General features: G+C 32.0%; 2 protein-coding genes across 3 annotated transcripts in view; one reads left to right on the forward strand and one right to left on the reverse strand.

Annotated features, from left to right (window-relative positions):
- Window positions 1-19770, forward strand: part of LOC126971001 (guanine nucleotide-binding protein G(s) subunit alpha) — an 82179-nt gene that overhangs the window by 44634 nt on the left and 17775 nt on the right. The gene's annotated exons all lie outside the window — the stretch shown is intronic.
- Window positions 5232-19770, reverse strand: part of LOC126970975 (RNA-binding protein fusilli) — a 131819-nt gene continuing 117280 nt past the window's right edge. Inside the window, exons 15-17 of one of the 2 annotated variants that reach the window (XM_050817135.1) lie at window positions 19178-19262; window positions 8169-8296; window positions 5232-6866 (exon numbers count right to left, since the gene is read on the reverse strand). In XM_050817135.1, the coding sequence (XP_050673092.1) occupies window positions 6774-6866; window positions 8169-8296; window positions 19178-19262 (306 nt within the window). In that variant the 3' untranslated portion in view covers window positions 5232-6773. Of the gene's footprint in view, window positions 6867-8168; window positions 8297-13743; window positions 19263-19770 lie in introns of those variants that run through there. The other variant, XM_050817134.1, reaches the window with a different exon arrangement.

The following is a 19770-nucleotide window of genomic DNA, read 5'->3' on the forward strand; positions in this document are numbered from 1 at the left end:
TTGATCAACGACCGACAGTACGGCTTTCGCCATGGTCGATCGGCAGGTAAAACCTTGCAATAATAATAAAACGGTGAAAACATACCGTAATCAGTTTGCTATTTTTTAAGTGACCACTCACGTCTGGGATTAAATATACAAATTTAATTTGTACCAAAACTCATGGTTGATGCGGGACTCGAACCCGCGACTGTCAGGTTCGTCCGAGCGCCTTACCAACTGAGCTTACAACTCAGACGGTTGGCTCAATAACAAATCAAATAGTGCAATGACGTCACTAAACAACTTGTAAACCTATGAAATATTTTTTTACCGATAAGAAAATAGAAATGATAAATTCTGTTTTTAATGGTGCATACTGTTAGGTAAATAACATAATTTGACAATATTATCACAACTATTTTATAAAATAAAGATTTTATAGTCTAAAATAATACGCCAACACATTAAATAAATTCATTTATTGGAACAAAATTCACTAAATAAGAAAACCAAAAACTATTTTGGCATTATATACTTACTTATCTAATTTTACATCTATTAATTGCACATATAATTTGAAAACTACACTTAAAATTTTAACTTTATTTTAACAAAACATAGGTAAAACTTAAGGGTAACATTCAATATTTAATATACTTTCACTGGATTATTTGTATAAAAGCTGTATATAAAATATAATGGTATAAAATTTATGAATTCAATATATTTTTTTTTAATTAAATTACATTTAGTCTAAAAGGTCATGGATATTTGAGATGAAAGTGCCACCAATTTTTTTATCAAGTGCTCGAAATAAAAGAAGAGTTTTTACTATCAAGAAACCAACTGCCAGACAATAAATAAAAAATATATTTATTAATATTTAATATTTATTCAATAAATATATTTATTAAATAAAATGTTTAATTTTTACATTCATTTCAAAACTAAAAACTTAGGTATTTAGATAAATACTTATCATTGGATTCAAAAGAAAATATTAATGACATTTTGCCGTAAGTGACTGCGCTCGATTCTGATAAATCGCCCCCTATTCTACATTCTTTGGTGGAAATTTTGAAAAAAAGGTTAGTAAGTTAAGAGATATAGTAAATCAATTTACAGCTTTATTTTACAATTAAACTGAAAATGTTTTTACAAATTTTCACTAAGCAATACCATTGAGACAACCTCTTGCTGCTAGACAACCGTTGAAAACAGGCCAGATTTATTACTTTAGTGTATGTGTAGTGTAGTAAGCTACGTCTTACGCTCGCGATTTACAAATCGCATACATACATGTCACTTTGTGTTAGTGTGCGTACATTGCTCAAAATAGAGGTTAACTGTGAAACCCCGTTTTTTAAGGACGATTTCACAGCTGTCACAGTCTATCGAGACGTATAAATGATCTAAGGTCAGAGCATTGGTTAGTTAACTAAATCCGGCACGTACAACACAAACACGCATATTGTGTTTGTGTTGCATTGGTGATTAAACATTGACATGGCATCTTGAAAAACCAATCTAACCCAAGAGAGTACGCGGCAAATTTAAAACCGAGTCAATTGCGAAGTTTAGCACGAAATATTTAAGCTCTACCTCTAGCAAAAACAATGAAAAATGAATTTTTCATCTTATTAAATAAAAAAATAAATGGGCTAATTTAACTGGCGTCTGGCCCATACACGAACCACTACGATTGTTTGATCGAGCATTAATTGACAAGGACAGTCCAATGAGCCTGGTAAGGTTTCTAAAAAAATTGCAGTTTTAAGTATATAAAATAGGAAGGTAGTAGAACGAATTTAGAGTCGGCATCATTACAATAATGTATATGAAATTAAACTGATGCATACACGTTACATTACATTAATATTACAACCTATAATCTTTACATAACACTGACCATTTAAGTATCTATTATTAATTTAATATTTGCAGCCGAAAATTCCTGAAAAGCTGTGATTGAGGAGAAATATATAAATGAATTATGCCTTCAATCAGCCATGTTAATCAGATTTACGAGACTGACGGGCATGCTTATAAGAATGCAGTTAAAAGCATGCTTATAATAATAGCATGCTCTGCGGCTGTTCACAACGGGTGTGCTAGGTTTAAGTGCTTTAAAATAAGCGTGCTCAAAGCAGACAGACATTTATAATTTATTTAAATTTTCAGGTGTTCACGCGTGTGGCGTCATTTAGTATTGTCACGCTTGACATAAGCAAATCTGCTCAGAGCACGCGTAGCAGCTTACATGATCGAAACCAAAATTGTTGATTTTTAAGCATACCCGAATGCAATGCTTAAACACATGCAACTAATTATCAATCGATCAATAATATTTTCTAGGTAGTAATGAACATGTCTGCCAGTATCAACAATTTTAAATTTTAGATATTTTGGCTGTAAAGTTGATTTCATTTATATAACTTGCAAACAGTACTTGAGCTGTCATTTTTAGCGAGCTTATGAATTGATAAATGACTAATGACAGTCTCAACTCTCAAGAGCTATTCGGCTCTAAGCTATGTAAGTACTATCGACAAAATTGAATCGTGACCCACCTTAATGTCATTTTCTTACAGTCACAATAAACAAGTAGGTCGAAATTCGCTTGAACATACATTGTCTAAGTAACTGTTATTATTTTATTAGATACTACAGTCCAATTGTCATAAAATCTATTTCGTGCAAATGTAAACCTGTTTTTATTATTTTAAAACTTTAATTATCTGCAAAGTAGATCACTGATGAATTTGTCGATGTTACCTAATCGAAATTAATGATAAACAAACAAGCCTTAAAAATAGCTATAAGTATATATATTATAGGTATAACCATAATTATTTTGGTTGATAATGAGCTAGCGCGAAACTTTTGTTGTTGAGGAAAAGAACTTAATGAAACTAAAATTAACTATATAACTAATAAAATGGGTACAAATTCTATTAAATTTGAACCAAATAGGATTAAATTTTAATAGAATTAGAGTTTAATAGTTTTAATAATAAGAAAATATAACAAAATCTATTAAATTATGTGAATTGTTAATAAAGGATGTTATAGATTTTTTTTGGGATTTCGAGACCTGGTAACTAAGACATTTAGTCAAGAATAGAATGTAAACAAATTATTTTGTAAAAAGGTACTACTTAGGTAAAAAGAAATAGCTATATCTCAGATGGCTATATAGGAGTGATAAATAATATCATTTATTTTTTTAGTTTCATTGATTATTGCGAGAGTTACCTACACATTTATGTAAAATATTTTTAGAAGGGATTAAAATGCATGTAATTGCAACTGTTTTTTCACATTAGATTCAGTCCCTCTAAAAACGTGCTCTGCAAAGATCATGAAACGTCGGCTTAAATAAAATAATAATAAAAATGTAACTTGTACAACAATTACACGCGTTTCAATCATCTAAAAAGTATTTCATTTAATCATTTAACATTAAAAAACTAAAAACATTATTAGTGAAATAATGAAGCATTAATCAAATATTATAAATCGAACTCAATTAAAGTAAATACAACTTAAGTAGTAGTATTCTTATATTAAATCAAATATAACTTTAGATCTATTTAATTACTTCGAATTTTTGAATTAATTTTGATTTTTTAAATGACTAATGAGACTCTTGATTGAATCATCGAATCAATATTTTCGTGATCCGGGCCTGTGACAGTATCATGAAAAAAAAACTATTGACAGCTCTAGAATAATATTTTTCACAATTGAATGTTGGTATCCATCGGCGTCATGTTATTATTTTCGAAACATCAATAGTGACAATTCTAATTTACTTATAATTAATAACAACTAATAATTATAATTTTATTGATTAATATCTATATTAGATGGAAGACGTTTTGATTTTGTTGTTTTTTTTTTGTCAATTTATCACTAATTATTATGACAAAATCATATATATCTACCTAAATATTAATTAAATAACCTGTACTAACTGCTTTGAGGCATTTTCTATTCATATTCTAAACAATATTATATTTTAATTATTTTATAACTAAAGAAAATAAGGGCTATAGAAACTTTTCTTATTCCTATAATCTATGCTGTCGCAATACACAATAGGTTGTTGAAGTTCATTTGAATTTTCGAAACTATACCTTAGATAAAGAATTCGAAAACCTTGTACCTTAAGGTCTTTTATTGCACACGGTCCACGGATGAATGTCATTGTTTTGACATGCCTACGTGGGATTTTTTGGTAGAAATAATTGCTTCTACCAAATTTAAGTGTCAAAATGTTGCGCCATTTTATTTGAAATTTAAATTACTATCACATTCTAAACACTGTACTTGTATGAACAAACACAAGACTTTTATTTAAACTACAATTCTAAATAATATTAAGGATTATTTTATTCATTTAAATTCAATCATCTGATTCCAAGCAAAATCTCGTGTTAAATTTATAGATCCCGATTAAAGTAAGTTTCTGAAAATTGTTTGACTTTAATCATTTTAGTTTATTATTTCCAGATATACACGAGATATTGAAGTCGAAATACAATGACACTTTTATGTTTTATTGTTTTATCTATGCTATACTTGTATTCTTAAAATAAACTAATATTATTACTTGAGCAAATTTGTAATTAGGTTTTCAGAACTAATCTTTAATATCTAAACTTAAATTATGGCATATATGTCTAAGTTTATCTAATTGAGCTTTAACATAGATATTTTTGGTATTGCAGAGAAGATATTTAGAGCACCATTTAATCACTAATTATCATTTTATTTAAGAAGAATTTACTTACGAAAACTTCCCTAGCTTCACCCCGTAAATTTCGTTTATTCTGTTCAGAGTTTCATGGGGTTAGGTTTCTAAACGCGACACCATTAATGATAATCTGCAATCAGAGTGATCTAGCCAGTCATGAAAGTCGTGTCAAAATCGGTCCTGTCATTTCGAAATTTGAACAAACAGAAAAATAATCAAAAGATTTAAAAATTTAACTTATTGGACCAGATGGTCAAGTCAGAGTTGACATTACAAGTAAAGATTCAAGAAAATTTTAAAATCTGTTATAGAAAATAAAGAAAATTGAGCAATACCAGTACGAAATTGACAAGTTATTAGAAAAACAAAATACTTAAGTTACTTTCTCTATTCTGCAATGAACGATATATAATATACGAAGGCTGAATAGAATCATAGTCTTTTCTCTATCTTGAATGTAAGTTTTTTAAAAATGATAAATTTTTTTTTATTTGCATAAATTACGAAAGGTCTTTGCAAAAGCCAGATAAAAAAACCTTTGCCATGAAATTAATTAAATAATTGGCAAGATGTACTATAAGTAGTTCAATTATAAAACATACATTCCCTTTTTTAACATTTGAGAAAATAATATTACTAAATTTACTAAAAATATATCAAGATTCAAATTATAATATCTATAATGATCAAATAGAAGAAATTTGAAACACATAAACATATTTCAACATTAACAATTATTAGAACTAATCATTTTAGATTACATAAAATATAAATGTATACTACAATATCAAAATATTAATTATATTTCCTATCTCTGTCTGTAACATTTGGATATATTAATTTTCAATATAATTCTCCATAACATCTAGAATCTAGATATGTAATATAATATGGTATACTATTCTAGAAGTATACTTTTCTATCCTTTTAGTAATAAACACGGTGATTCCGATTTAATATCATTTTTGTTTGGGCTATATATTTATATAATATCAACTTATCCTAAGTCTCAATATTAATTTATAAAAAATATATTAAATATTATAAAATTGGTCATCTCAACCTATTCCTTGGCAAGTGATATAGTTTTGTACATTATCTTTATATATTTTGAAGCGTAAAAAGGTAAATGAAATTGTCAAATGTCGTATTTAAATATAATAAACTATATTATACTTAATATTTAAATAAATTTAAATATTTTTTTAATATAAGTATAATAAATACAAAATATTGATTAAGTATGTGGTAGAAACTAGGATTATGATTTGGCAACACTACCGCTGTAGAATTTAATTTTTGAGTTAGTATTACTAAGGTAAATACAACATCGAGTTAAAACAGAAAATCAGATTGCTATTTGTTTTTAAACGATATTATAATTAAATAACAGAATAACTCCATGAAAGCAAATAAATGCCGGAACATTTATTTATTTGTTAAAACCTTAGTGATTTTTTTTTATAGTAGTCAAACTCTAACAATGAAAGCATTGCGTTATAAAGAATTATATTCGTTGTTCTTTTGATAACATTAATAAGCTCTTAGCATCAAAATCACTGCTTGTACGCTTAAAGTGTCTTATAATAGTTTTATTTGGAAAAAACAAAGCAATTATAAAGAAACTGAATGACTTATTTATACTATAAATTCGCAATGGCAAAAACAAGGACACCGGAAGTGCCGCCATTTACAATTTATACTTGACAGTTAATACAGTGTACACAACAGAAAAGAGAACTGCGGTGAAAGCCTCGACATAGCGATAATAAGATATCATTACTTTAGGTTTTTTTTCATTAATGATGCGAGCTGTGGAAACAACCACACGTAAAGTATTAACTAGAACAATGAAGTTTATCGATAATGCTACGTCAAGACTTCCAACACTTATTGGGATTTTATAAAAATAAAATGCTTATTTTATTTTAGACAATAAGAGTGATCCTGAGTTTCTATAGTTACTGTAATATAAAGCCGTTGCTCAATCTTGACTTTCTTGAATAGTATTTTGGAAGTCAATTATTGATAATTAGTTGACCATGTAGATAGGCCATTCTGGGCAAGCCGCGGGGGGATGTATTGGAAGCGGGGACCCGCCACCGACCGGAACTACTTCGGGGATCTAAAACATAAAATTTTTGATGTCATGGCTTGGAATAAAGAATTAAACATTTTTAGAATATGTTAATTAATAGGACGAATACAAACTAAATTGGCAGTGGGCAGGCCACATTGCCGTTGGAGCAGCAATAAAGTCCTCGAATAGCGACCACGTTTTGGAAGACGCAGGCTTCCCACTAGATGGACCGATGATCTGGACAAGATCGCCGGAATAGGTTGGATGAGGGAATCGCAGGACCGATCGTCATGTTGATCTTTGGGGGAGGCCTCTGTCCTTTCTTTCGGCTATTCCTATATTCCGACAACTTCGTACAGTACCCCACGACCCCGACACCGTCTGTCACCACATGGAACGGTCGCGCACGAAGTTGTCGGACTATAACAGTGAATAGTACAACAGGTTAGGGGGCACCACCACACTGCCTTTGCAATTACAAATTAATTACACAGCAGCTGTTGCCGCCCTTTTAGATAGGTGCTTATTTTACCCCGTCTACTGTAGGGATGGAAGGGCGCCATCTTGTAAAATATCATAAACTTGCGATAATATTTTGGTTCTCAGCGAGTTATTTTAGTTGATTATTATGATAGTATGGGCGGGGCTGATTACTTATGCTAAAGCTAAAGCTGATATAAACAAAAAGCTTTCATATAATAATCTCATAGATTAACCTTTTAATCTCCTGGTGATACGTGGTGAAGTTTTAGCTATTTTTTTTCAAAAATAAACGCATTATCTAATTTAGATCTGGAATATTAAGGTTTTTAAAATTGCCCACTCAAGGAAAACTAAATACACCTCCCCCACCTCTTGTGGTGAGGACAATTACTTATGGAAAGTAATCTAACTTAGTTACCTTAACATCCGCGAGTAGATACAAATGAGCAGAGAAGAGAGGTAACAGACACCCATTTGCCACAGGTCTGATTTTACTTGCTTCGTATTATTTAGCTGGACCCTGTGCCCAGTAATTCCCAAGACATTACTATAGATTCTAAAACTCAAATGTTGGTATTGGTATTGGGGCTCCTGTTTCCGCAACTAAACCACTCAGTTGGGTCCATTTTGAGTGTAGTGTTGGCCAGTCACTCCAAACAGCCCATTGATACGACTTAGGGACCTTCAATAAAAGAGCACACTCTCACCTTAAAGGCCGGCAACGCATCTTCACCCCTGTTGTTGCGGATGTTCATGGGCGGTTGTGCCGTTTGGTTGGCCACCCCTGTATTTTCCAGGAACCGTGTTTCGTTGATATAAAAATTGTAATAATAAAGTTGGATTAAACTCACTTAATGCGCTTACCATAGTCTGTGGGTGGTGTGGAGGATGGTAGTAGTGTGCCGGTGACACTGGTGGTGTGGGGTACCCCCAGTACACCAGCGGCGGGGGCAGAGTGGGGCCCATCGCCGGGTAGTAGTACGTTAGTGGACCTGTGAGGGATATGATCGTGTTAACTACATACTAACATTCGTGACATGCCAACGAACGAACGAACGAACAAACAAAATTATATAAAAAATAAATATATTTGAGATTATTTGTCGAGCTATTTACGGTTAAGTAACCGTGCTGTAAAATTACTTATTAATTATGCCAAAAAGTAGAGATGATCATTATAGTCATTGGTATACATACCTACTATATAATAAAAAAAATTACTACTTTGTTCATTTTGATTGTGTCTGTTATTTAACTGTAAATAAATAATCTTTGATAAGGTATACGTCTAGATAGACTGTAACAGCTCAGTTGTAAACACGTCGAAATAAATAGAGGCAAACTGTTAAACTATATTTTCAGTAAACGCACGCACACCAAAACAAGGCGTATCGAATCGCGAGTATAAGACATAGCTGTCATGAACACATTACTTTTGTGGGCACAGCCTGTTGACATGTGTTGTCTAACAGCAAGAGACTATCTGGACGTATAAATATCTAACGGCCTTCTTCAATAACCTATCTATCCTTAGTTTTACTTACTAGAGGCATACAAATCTATCCTTTTACGCTTACTTACATTTCAATAACCTATCGACATAAAGTATTGGACTATATTAGACATAACTATGGATAGATAAGATCTTGTCATTAAACGGTGATAGTAATGTATCCGTAACTATAGATAAAATACGTTATTAAAAACGGCCGTATCTCCGAATCTCTGTCCTAGCGACAATATTTAATAAAAAATCTAATATAATATATTCATATATAAATGTCGGTGTATCCTTCCATGCATATTATAATCTATTTGTTAGTCACTATGCTGTTCCACTTAGCATATAAATAATATATATTTACGTACATAGTATACCCCAGAAATTTTATAAGTGTGTTTGAAGGACTGCCTGATTGTTCCCAGTAATATTATAATTACAACATACAAACAATGAATTAGTTAAAATATCTGTCGGGACATGGTTCATTATAAACGTATACAATGATATTACGTTAAACCCGCTCCATTAAAGATAACGAATTGAAAATGGCGTTCATATTTAACAGGAATATTGACTTATTACATGAATAAGGTTATTTAGACCAATTATCACAGAATCATTCCTATAGAATAGATGATACTCTATACTTAGGACCACTTAAAAAAAAATAAAAAAATGGAAGTTGTTGAGAATACCGACGGAAGTAAAAACTTAGAATTTTTAATATTAAAATTTTAAATTTTATAATGTTTAAAAACAATTAAATTATTAATTTCATATTATTTTTAAAATTTATTTTCAATAATATATTAATCAAACAAAAAACTATTTTAGCAAAGAACATTAAGTATATATTGATCCATTCACTAAATCCATTCAATTTCACTTATAAGATATACACAGCACTAATGTTGCACAATACGTCAGCTGTATAGCTACAGATATACTGCTGTAAGCATTTCGGTGACGCGAAGGCACGAGATTTCATACATCCAAAAATTGTCTTACTCATTTATTTTTATTATTCTATTATTCTTTTTTTTTATTATTCTGTTCCATCTACAGATCCGCGATAGCGTTGCAAGATGGCAAGCCAATATAATAATTATTGTGGTGTGAAAAATTTAATGTACGATATATTTGGTAGGTCTGGGAATCGGTCGTCATCTACTTTTGATTTTTTTTTTACTTTATATGGCAATCAAAGCATGCTGGGTCAGCTAGTTAAATATATAAATGACATTCCTATTAAATCGCATGGTACATCGGTTTATAATATAGGTAGGACCGACAGTTGTAGCATTTGGCTAGAACATGTTCAATTTTACATTCAAATATTAGCGCCCATTTTCAATTCCCTTCTTTATTGAAACGCGTTATTAGTATGTAAATTAAAATGGCACTCACCAGATAATCAGAACGCATTAACAGTCCACCAAAGCAGTGCTCAACTTACACCTGACCATACACACGACGCTGTAGCCTCTAGTCACCAAGCTACTCTGCGGACTTCACCAAACTTATGCTTTCCTAGTACCCTAGTACTTTGCACCAATAATACGACCTCAACCAAGTCCGAATATAACAATGGATCTGAACCTTATTGATTAAAAAAATGAAGTAATGCTATATTATCAGTGGTAAAAAATATGTTAACGTGGTCCCTTAAGATTTTGGTAAAAGAAAAAAGCTAAGTAAACTCCTTGCTACATTCTGATAAAAGTTAATGTTGTTTTTTCACGTAGAAAATTAGACTAAGGCAAATCTGCAGATGAAATTCGTAGAAGGTTGAGATCGCATCAAATATATTCATAGAAGTCTCGTGATACCCACATAATATGATATATACTTACTGTATTTCGTTACAATTAACTATAGTTACCATAGACCCATGAGTCCTCCATCTATAAAGCACAAATATATCCACTACGACACACTTAAGCTATGGAAACCCATATTAAGTCAGGTTTAATTCTTTCACCGTTCCATGCAGTAGAATAATTTCGCCAATTAGGAAGAGCTTAGAGCAAGAGTGTAAAGTAACCGAAACAAATTGGAAAGATTTCATCATTTCTGTAGAAAATATGATAATAGTTAAACTATACGATGATACGTTGAAGAGTGATTTTTCTATCACAGTCTCTGGTCTTATTCATGACTTATTAATTATGCTAATTATGAATACTAAAATCATTATTACTAGTAACATCTTAAAGAGGAATATCAATAAATACAGCTTGAAGCTACAATAGCGCTAAATATATAACGCTAAATGCGCGCACGGTTCAATTGTTTTTTCTCGGCTCCTTTGATATTTTAAATAATATAGTAAAAAATAAAACAAATGACGAATAGCGAAAAACTAAACAATGTTTGTAGGGCTCTTAAAAACAGAAAATATGCCCATGCAGAGATCGCGCCGTAAATTAAACATTCCAATACATTTCACATTAGTCAAAATTATTGTAGTAACATAACTTGAATTCACAATTTATCGAAAATGACATTCATAACTGTCAAAATAGATTTATCCTCCTTTACATCTAGCCAAAAAAAAAGAAAAAAAAATAAAAGCACGAAAATTTTGTATTGATAATAATTAATTGTCTTTTGATCGCCACAAAAGTTGAACATTAAACTTGCAGTTTATTTTATTTGTTTATATTTACTAAAAAGAAATTACATGAATCAAGTTCAATTTATGGGACGACAACACATCAGTGGCCTTACAAATATACTTGGTATTAAGTTATACGTGAGAATAAATGAAGAATATCCAAAATAAAGTAGAAATAGACATTTTGATTCTGATTTGTTTATTCGCACGTATAATGTTTCCCGCGTTTTTTTGTAAGCTTGCTGCTTGACACTCTGAAACCTTCAGAATTATCATGGTAGTAGCAGTGTTGTCAGCGATAAAGTCAACATTTTCCATATTCTTGGTTTATTCTCAGGCATAACTTTATACCAAGTTTATTTGTAAGGCCACTTAGGGTTAAACTTGTGCTATTAAGCTATAGGGCGGGGAAGGCTGTGTGATGTAAAGTTGTGCTAATTGAACCTTGTAAAGGAAAAATGTCTACGAGGCGTTTATTTCTCTTTAAAAAAAATAACCTTTAAACCACTACCGACTAAGGCTAGGCTGCATCATATTAGCTATAATATTTATGGTTTAAGTTAAGTTTAGCGTTAACAGTAACGCTGACTTTAACATAGACTGCGGAATGTGTTGCACCATCGTATTCCTTGAAATAGTTAAAGTTAATAAGTGAAATATCAAGTCAATGTCGCATAGGTACTTATTTGTAGATTTTGACAGATCGCTATTTAGCTATTTTACATTAACAATAGCTTTATACCCGCGTAGATTGGACGGTTATGGTTAATAGTTAGTTATGACGTCATCTAAAAATTGTCAAATGGTGGAACCCATGTTTTGCTTAACCGGTACTTTAACATGTTTGTTGTTGCTTAAGTTAGTTGGTGCAACCCAGCCTAAGTCTGCGATATGATATCTATGTTAAGCCTCTTCCTCTAAACAACCGGTTTGAAAATCAAAACCACCTGGAAGTGTTTATATGCATCATGAATCGCTTAATTAACAGTAACGGAATGAATCCCCCAATTTTTGTAGTAATTTGTTAGTCAGTTTACTGGACTTTTTACAATAAGATTAAAATTACAAAATAGTGATTTTTTTTTCATTTAATTAAACTTTATCTATTGTAGAGATAATATTTTTATGATCGATCCTATCAATTGATGAGTTAAAGATGCCATTTTTTGACAAGCGTATTTTTAAGAACTATTGAGCGCTGTTTTGTTTTTTTTTTTTTTAAATTTCTTTTATATTACTTGAATTATTTCTAATTCAAGTAATATTATTTGGGTATGTTCAAAATGTGTACCTACAAGCTTGTTGTCTTTTTGAGACATAAAAATATACGTAGTTCATACTTAGTTGTAAACATATTTTCATTTTATTCTGACCATCTTGTACAGAAATTGTCTTTATTGATTGACAATATTGTTACCCATACCATTACCCAACCACCAATACCAAACATAAAAAAGCCTTAAAATATAGACATAGTTTTTAATTCTTACAGAGGTACTGTATCTGGATACGGGATTAAATGAAAAAGTAAAAAAAATATGTTCTACTTACTTAAATTTGGGACCAAACTTGTGCTAGTATAAAATTAACACAACACGAAGGTTACTTTTTGGTATGAAATAATTTTGAAATGAAAATGTTAGGTTCTCAGAAGGAATTTTTGGCCAGAAAATACGGTAATATTATTAAGAACTGTTGGCATCCAGAAATATTTTCGACTTGATTTTCAAAAAAAAGGCAAAATGGTATAAATTTCATTTTCGGATTTGATTAAGTACATGATCGAAATCTCTTTTTCAATGACGTCATTGGGTAATTTGACACAAAGATTGCGTAAAAGAAATTTATTAACATAAGGACAGAGTACACGAACTGTGTAGATTGAGGTTACAGTAAAAAAAATGTTTTTTTAAAACAAAAAAATAGTACTTTTGAATTTAATATACTTTTGAACAATAACAGTACTCATTCAGAAATTTAAAGACCAAGAAAGCAGGTAGATATATCTGTCAATAACTCCCAATTACTTCAGACCCCGTGATTACAATGCTTGTAATAACTTAAAACTATCAAGAAGCTCAAAAAATTTGAATGCTCATCATCATTCTCTGTCTACCCAATGGAGAACATGATACAATATGTGTCTATGGTGCGTTTTATACTCTATGTTTACATAAGCTGTAACACATACATCCGCTATGCTCTTTGCAATACAATTACCAGAGGATATAAAGAGTTAGTATTAACTGAATGTTAGTCAAGCTTTCCTTCACAATTTCAATAGCACAACCAGACATTAGCCAGAAAAACGCAAAATCGACGTTCTAACTCTGAATCTTTTATTTAAAAAAAAATCTACAACTAACTAAGTATTAACTCAAGTAAACAATGCTTAAAACTTCATGTGTTACTTACTCTTAAAACATTAGGTTAGAAACTTATGTACATATACACCAAACTCATTAAAAATGTGAAATAGATTCACTCACAACACGTGAATACATCGCCTTAAAAGTTCATGAGAAGTGGAAAAGAAAAGCAAAGGAAAATGGAAAGTACTTAAGTACTTTTACCAATACAATCTACGTTCTAATTATATAGAGGCGGTTCGAGCTCCCATCGTAAGTTTGATTTCTTTAGGATGTTAACACATGGACGTACAATTAACAACTAAACTCACAATCACGCTCTAATATTATCTGAAGCAAAACTCTGCCTACGTGTCTATTAGGTAGAGTTTTCGTTCAGTTGTGTTTTGACCGCGCTTTGAATACAACGCCACGCAATGACAAAGCGTTAAGTTGTCCAAATAACAAGATATCCAAACTTAAAAAGGATGGAGTGTCGTATTTTAGGTAAGTGCAAATTAACAAAATTACGTTTTTAACTAAATTGATGTTTTTAATCATTTTGCTAATTACCGACATTTAAATATATCGCCGACGAATGTAGTTCGAAATGTGCGAAAGAGACGAACGTCTCTCTTGAAAATGTTTTAATGTTTTATTTCTGTATCTGTCTGTAACTCGGACATTTTTGACAACCTTTTTAATAGGCGATTGTGAGTCTAGTTGTTGTATAGTACGTCATTGAGCTAATATCAAATATTTGCATGAAAACCAGTACAACGCAATGCCTCTAGCGGAGTATAGCAACTATTATTTGCATATAAATATTTCACTAGCGCATCTGTGAGAGCACTCGTGAATCGTGATAGACGTACAGATGGCTAAAATTTTAAGATAGGCTCACCCCAATTAATAACATGAAGCCACCATCACTATAAGTGTTGCCATTACCAAAATTCCACTAATTCATAAAGTTGGCAATTTAACTCAAGAAATTAAACATCTCCGAATATTTTACTAAATTTTAAATCAAGTCTTTTTTAGAACCAAGCAAAAAGCTTTATATTATATCAAATTGATATACTTGCGCCATCTATTTCATTCATCCCGGAGTATATATATATTTTTTAATATAATTAACAAAGAAAAAATCACTTTTATAAATGTAATGTAAATAAATGGCGGAAGTCGGTGTTGCCTCAATAACAACCAAATTACCAATAAAGCTGTTTCCGTGTACATTTAATATTAAACATAAAACAGAGGAACGTATCTGACATCCGTCCACGATGTGCTCTGGAAAGTAATTAAGAGCCATGCATGCAGAGCATCATTAAACCATGCTACCCCAAGAATTGTTTAATAATATAGTAACTGCGAATATTCAAGCATGTAGTTGGCATACCGTGTGTAAATTGTATCATAGGTTTATAGCAAACAGGACTTTCGTCATGATTATATTATACGTTTATATCACAAAACATAGAGTATATAGAGTAAAATCTAAATTGTAAAAATCTGTCAAGATAATGAATGGTTTTGATACTTACGTATTGATGCAGATATTAGAAGCTAAATGCTATATACGTCGTAGATATACTGTCAACGCTGTGATATTACAATTTCACTAGTGATATTTTAATTAAACGATAGATTGTCAATCGACTTCATTTCTTACAATTTAACGGCCTGGTAATAGTATCACTATAGTAGTGTACCCGTGACATTACAATGTCACGGGTACACTACTATAGTGATATTGTAATAAATCTAGGTGTGTTACAAATGAAGTTAGCAGTGTGAGACGTCGAGCATTCTGATTGGTAATTTTTTTTATACGCAAATTTCGTAACAACAATAGTAAACATTGTGGCGTGTATGCAAGTTTCCGTCTGAAATTATTGACGAAATAGAAGTTAAAAAGGATCGATTCGGTTCGGTTCAAATCAAATCAAAATCACCTTATTCATGTAGGTCACGGAAATGACACTTATGAATGTCAAAAAATAATTTTTCTTATTGAATCTACCGCTACTTCGTTCTTCAAAATAACACTGGCGATTAACAGTGTAAATTTGTAATTTTTGGGACCTACTAGTGAATATAGACCGATTCGGTTTTGGCACTTACCTTCCACTGCCGCGGCACGCTACGCTCGGTTCGTGCATTGTGGTTAACAGTATAAAATTCTTTTTGGGACCTACTAGTAAAGAAAGGTCGATTCACTTATATAATTAACTAACTAAAAATTATGAGTATTTAATAAATACAAGAAACAGACCAATCAGAGAAGGCCTCATAAACGAACGACCAGTAAAATTGTCAAAATATTAATGCCTTACAATATCACTATAGGGTACCGGTGACATTACAATGTCACTAAAAACAGGCATAAAAATTGTAAGAAATGAAGTCGATTGACAATCTATCGTTTAATTATAATATCACTAGTGAAATTGTAATATTACTTGTGGATTTGACAATATAAATGCGACATTTATAAGGTGAAGAGTTTCGCGATATGCTCTAGCCATTGTGCAAAACGCTGATGTTAGGATATTATTTTGCCAACTACTGGACGTTATTGAAACTGAACACCAGATACAGGTATCTATATATATAGTGAAAATGGTCTTTGTTTGAAGCTTTTTCACGCCTAAACCACTGATCGTATCGACATGAAACTACCACCATTCGATGCGAAATTTATCAAATTCCAACGATCCTTCATTAATTCATTTCCTTTAAAAATTCCGGGAACCGCTAGTAGAAATATGAAGTTACGAATGATTAGAAAAGCATGATAAGTAAGGACAAAGATGTGATTAGCATGTTTGATTGAGTTATCGAAACAAAATTCACGTTACCAATTAAATTGTGTTGTTATAGGCGCGTATGAAATGTAAGAAGAAGTGACAATAATAACGATAAATATGGTACGCAGTTAAAATATTATCAACTGTAGTATAAATGTAAGTAATAACAAAAACTTACCATACCATATGAACCCCATGTTTATTTTCCACAACACAACAGGACCGGTGACAGATATCAAGTTTTATAACAAATTAAACAATGCATTTATTTCTATATTATTGCGAAATCGGTAATAAATAAAGTGTGACGAAAAAATATATTAAAGTAAGAAATAAACTTAGATCATTTATATGTCTAGATAGACCGTGACAGCTGTGAAAACGTCGAAAAAAATTGAGGTTGACAGTAAACCTCTATTTTGAGCAATGCACGCACTTACACAAAGTGAAGTACAAATCACGAGTGTAAGACGTCACTTGCCACGCACACTAAACTAATAAATCTGGCCTGTTTTCATCGGTCGTCTAGCAGCAAGGGGCTCCATCTAGACGCATATATTATCTAAGGAAATAAAGCATTAAAAAGAAAAATCTGAAATTATTTAGTACCGAATTCACAAATATTCAATATACAGATGATAGAACAAATATATTAGCCATTACACCACGTCTGTGAAGCCCACCATACCTTGAGTGATTTTGATAAATGGTAACACCAATACACAATGACGTCAGCTGTCAAATCATTGAACCAATTTAGTATAAAAAACATTTCCAACCATGATCTTATATTAATAGGTTACTATTTCCGTTGCTAGGAAAAGAGGTATATATTATAGGACAGGACAATAAATAACTGCCAGCAAAAAGATGCTACACTTGATTCATAAAAGCTAGAGTGCGTCAACTATAAAGAAAAAACGCTCACAAAAAAAATATAAAAAGAGTAAACTAATAAAAAAAGTGCATTGTAATCAACTAGGTGTAATAAGTCACTAAGTTTTAATAAGTACCTAAATTCAGACTTATTATCAGCCTTAGTAGCGGCAAAAACATGTCACTTCATTGGAATGTTTTAAAAATCACAAGCTAAACGATTACGCGAAAAAAAAAAAACAAAAAACCAAAATTGATTTAACATTAACTTACATCATACATTAACAATCAAATCAGTAAATTCAACAAATGATTTAAAATATGCACTAACCTAACAGCTGCAATAACTACCTTAATTAAGTAAAAAAAATAAATTCACTCTTAGAGATATATCATTTATAATTTGAGCTTGTCATATTCTTACCCTGTCAGTAACATCAAATAGAGTAATGTTATGCTATGTTCAAAAAGTAACTACATGCTACATGTTGTTGTAACGTGTGTTCATAAAAAAATAGATAATATAGAAAATTTTGCCTGACGAGTGTTAAGAGTTCGGTTTTGATTCTAAATCTACGATGCAACAAGGTTTATTGGGATCGCGACTTAGAATATTTGTTAGCAAAGATCGGTAAAAATATAATATTTTGTCCCGTCAAACGAGTAGGACCACTTTTGTAACCAACAAATGAATTGCTAAAGTTTGACAGGACGTTTTAATTGACAATAAATAATTGACGTTTATCATTATACTTTTTCTCACCATAGAGTACAAATGTACGTAAAGTACCTATAATAGCGTTTTAAATTGAGTTATTAATTAAATATTGGATATTGAACAAAAATATACCATGATTCTAAACATAAAGAATTGTTGAAGAAGTAACATGCCAATTAGATTTGCAATTATTGTATTTCATCAAAATAAATGAATACATGTTTAACAAGTATTTTTAATAGGATTTTAATTTGGTATAAGAATAAAATGAGTAGGTTTGCTTTCAGAAATCAAAATAATGACGTTTAAGCCATCATTAACCTAAAATCACTGCAGCCCTATCATTATTTTAGTAATCGTTATTAAAACGCAGTCCGCTTTACATTTTCTAGCTTAAAGATACATCTGTAAGTTAATTACCAAATTTAAAATTGGAAGCACACAGAATGAATATAAACCGGTCCTACAACGCGAAGTTATCAAAGATTTTAAACGCCGGGATAGTAGGGATATGTCGGGAACATAGACAGCGAGCCAGGGAAAGGAGAACTTATAGTTCCCGGCAGTGCTGCACTTAGTGCCGTACCATAGCCTGGTGGAAGGCCAGTAGGTAGACCAGTTGGTAACGCGCTGTATGTGGACAGCATTGGAGTGGTGTTCGCATACGAGAACATCGGCGCTGACGTGGCATAAGATAGTACTGGCAAAGACATTGGCGCTAACTGTTGAGGGACATACTGGCGTTTTACAGAGGCGGTTTCTGTAGGCGTGAACGCGCGCTCGTAACTTCTTTTAGTCGGCAGTTGTTGGGGTAGATAGGGTAGGTACGGAGAAGGTTGGGGCTGTCGGACTGTGTAGGGTAGGAGCGGGACCATGGAGGGTCGGAGCGAGGCCAGGAGGAGGTTCTCGTGCTGCCTGGCGAGGAGGTTCTGGTGGGCAATGTGTTGCGCGAGGATACGGGGCGCAGGCTGCGGCGGGGGAGAGAGTAACGTACCCGGGGAGAGCACTTTGGGCGAGGTGGCCGGAGTAACACCGCCGGTCAGCACTAGGTTCATGTCGTCGCCTGAACACTGGAACACCTGGACCACAGAAACACATAGCCGGTACTAACAGGCACATAAGACGTTCCTTCTCAAATCTCATATTGCATAACACTGACTCTTAAGCAGGGCTTTTACTGTCCGAACACACCCGAATGACTATTCCCAGAACGCGATTAGATCATTTTGAACTAAGCTCATGTCTGCAGTTGAGTTTACAAATTCAATTCTGATTTCACCAACACAAACTAAACGCTGACCGCTGAATTTTTGGACGTTCAACATTTGACCACGTTCAGAAGCTGTCACTGTACTTATCGTAATAGAAACATTGACACTTAACAATTTTGATTTTGTTCATACTTATTGATGATAGGTTTGACAAATATTTGATATATTTTATTGTTTAGGACACGTTAACTTCATTGGTGAAATTGGGGCTAGAATGTACTCGGACAGTGAAAACACTACTTTAGGTAGGCCATTTTATTATGATATGCCTCGGATCTTATTTTTTATGGCAATAAGGGACGTTCAGCTAATGGTA

Source organism: Leptidea sinapis, chromosome 22 (assembly GCF_905404315.1).
Source record: "Leptidea sinapis chromosome 22, ilLepSina1.1, whole genome shotgun sequence".
Classification (NCBI taxonomy): domain Eukaryota; kingdom Metazoa; phylum Arthropoda; class Insecta; order Lepidoptera; family Pieridae; genus Leptidea; species Leptidea sinapis.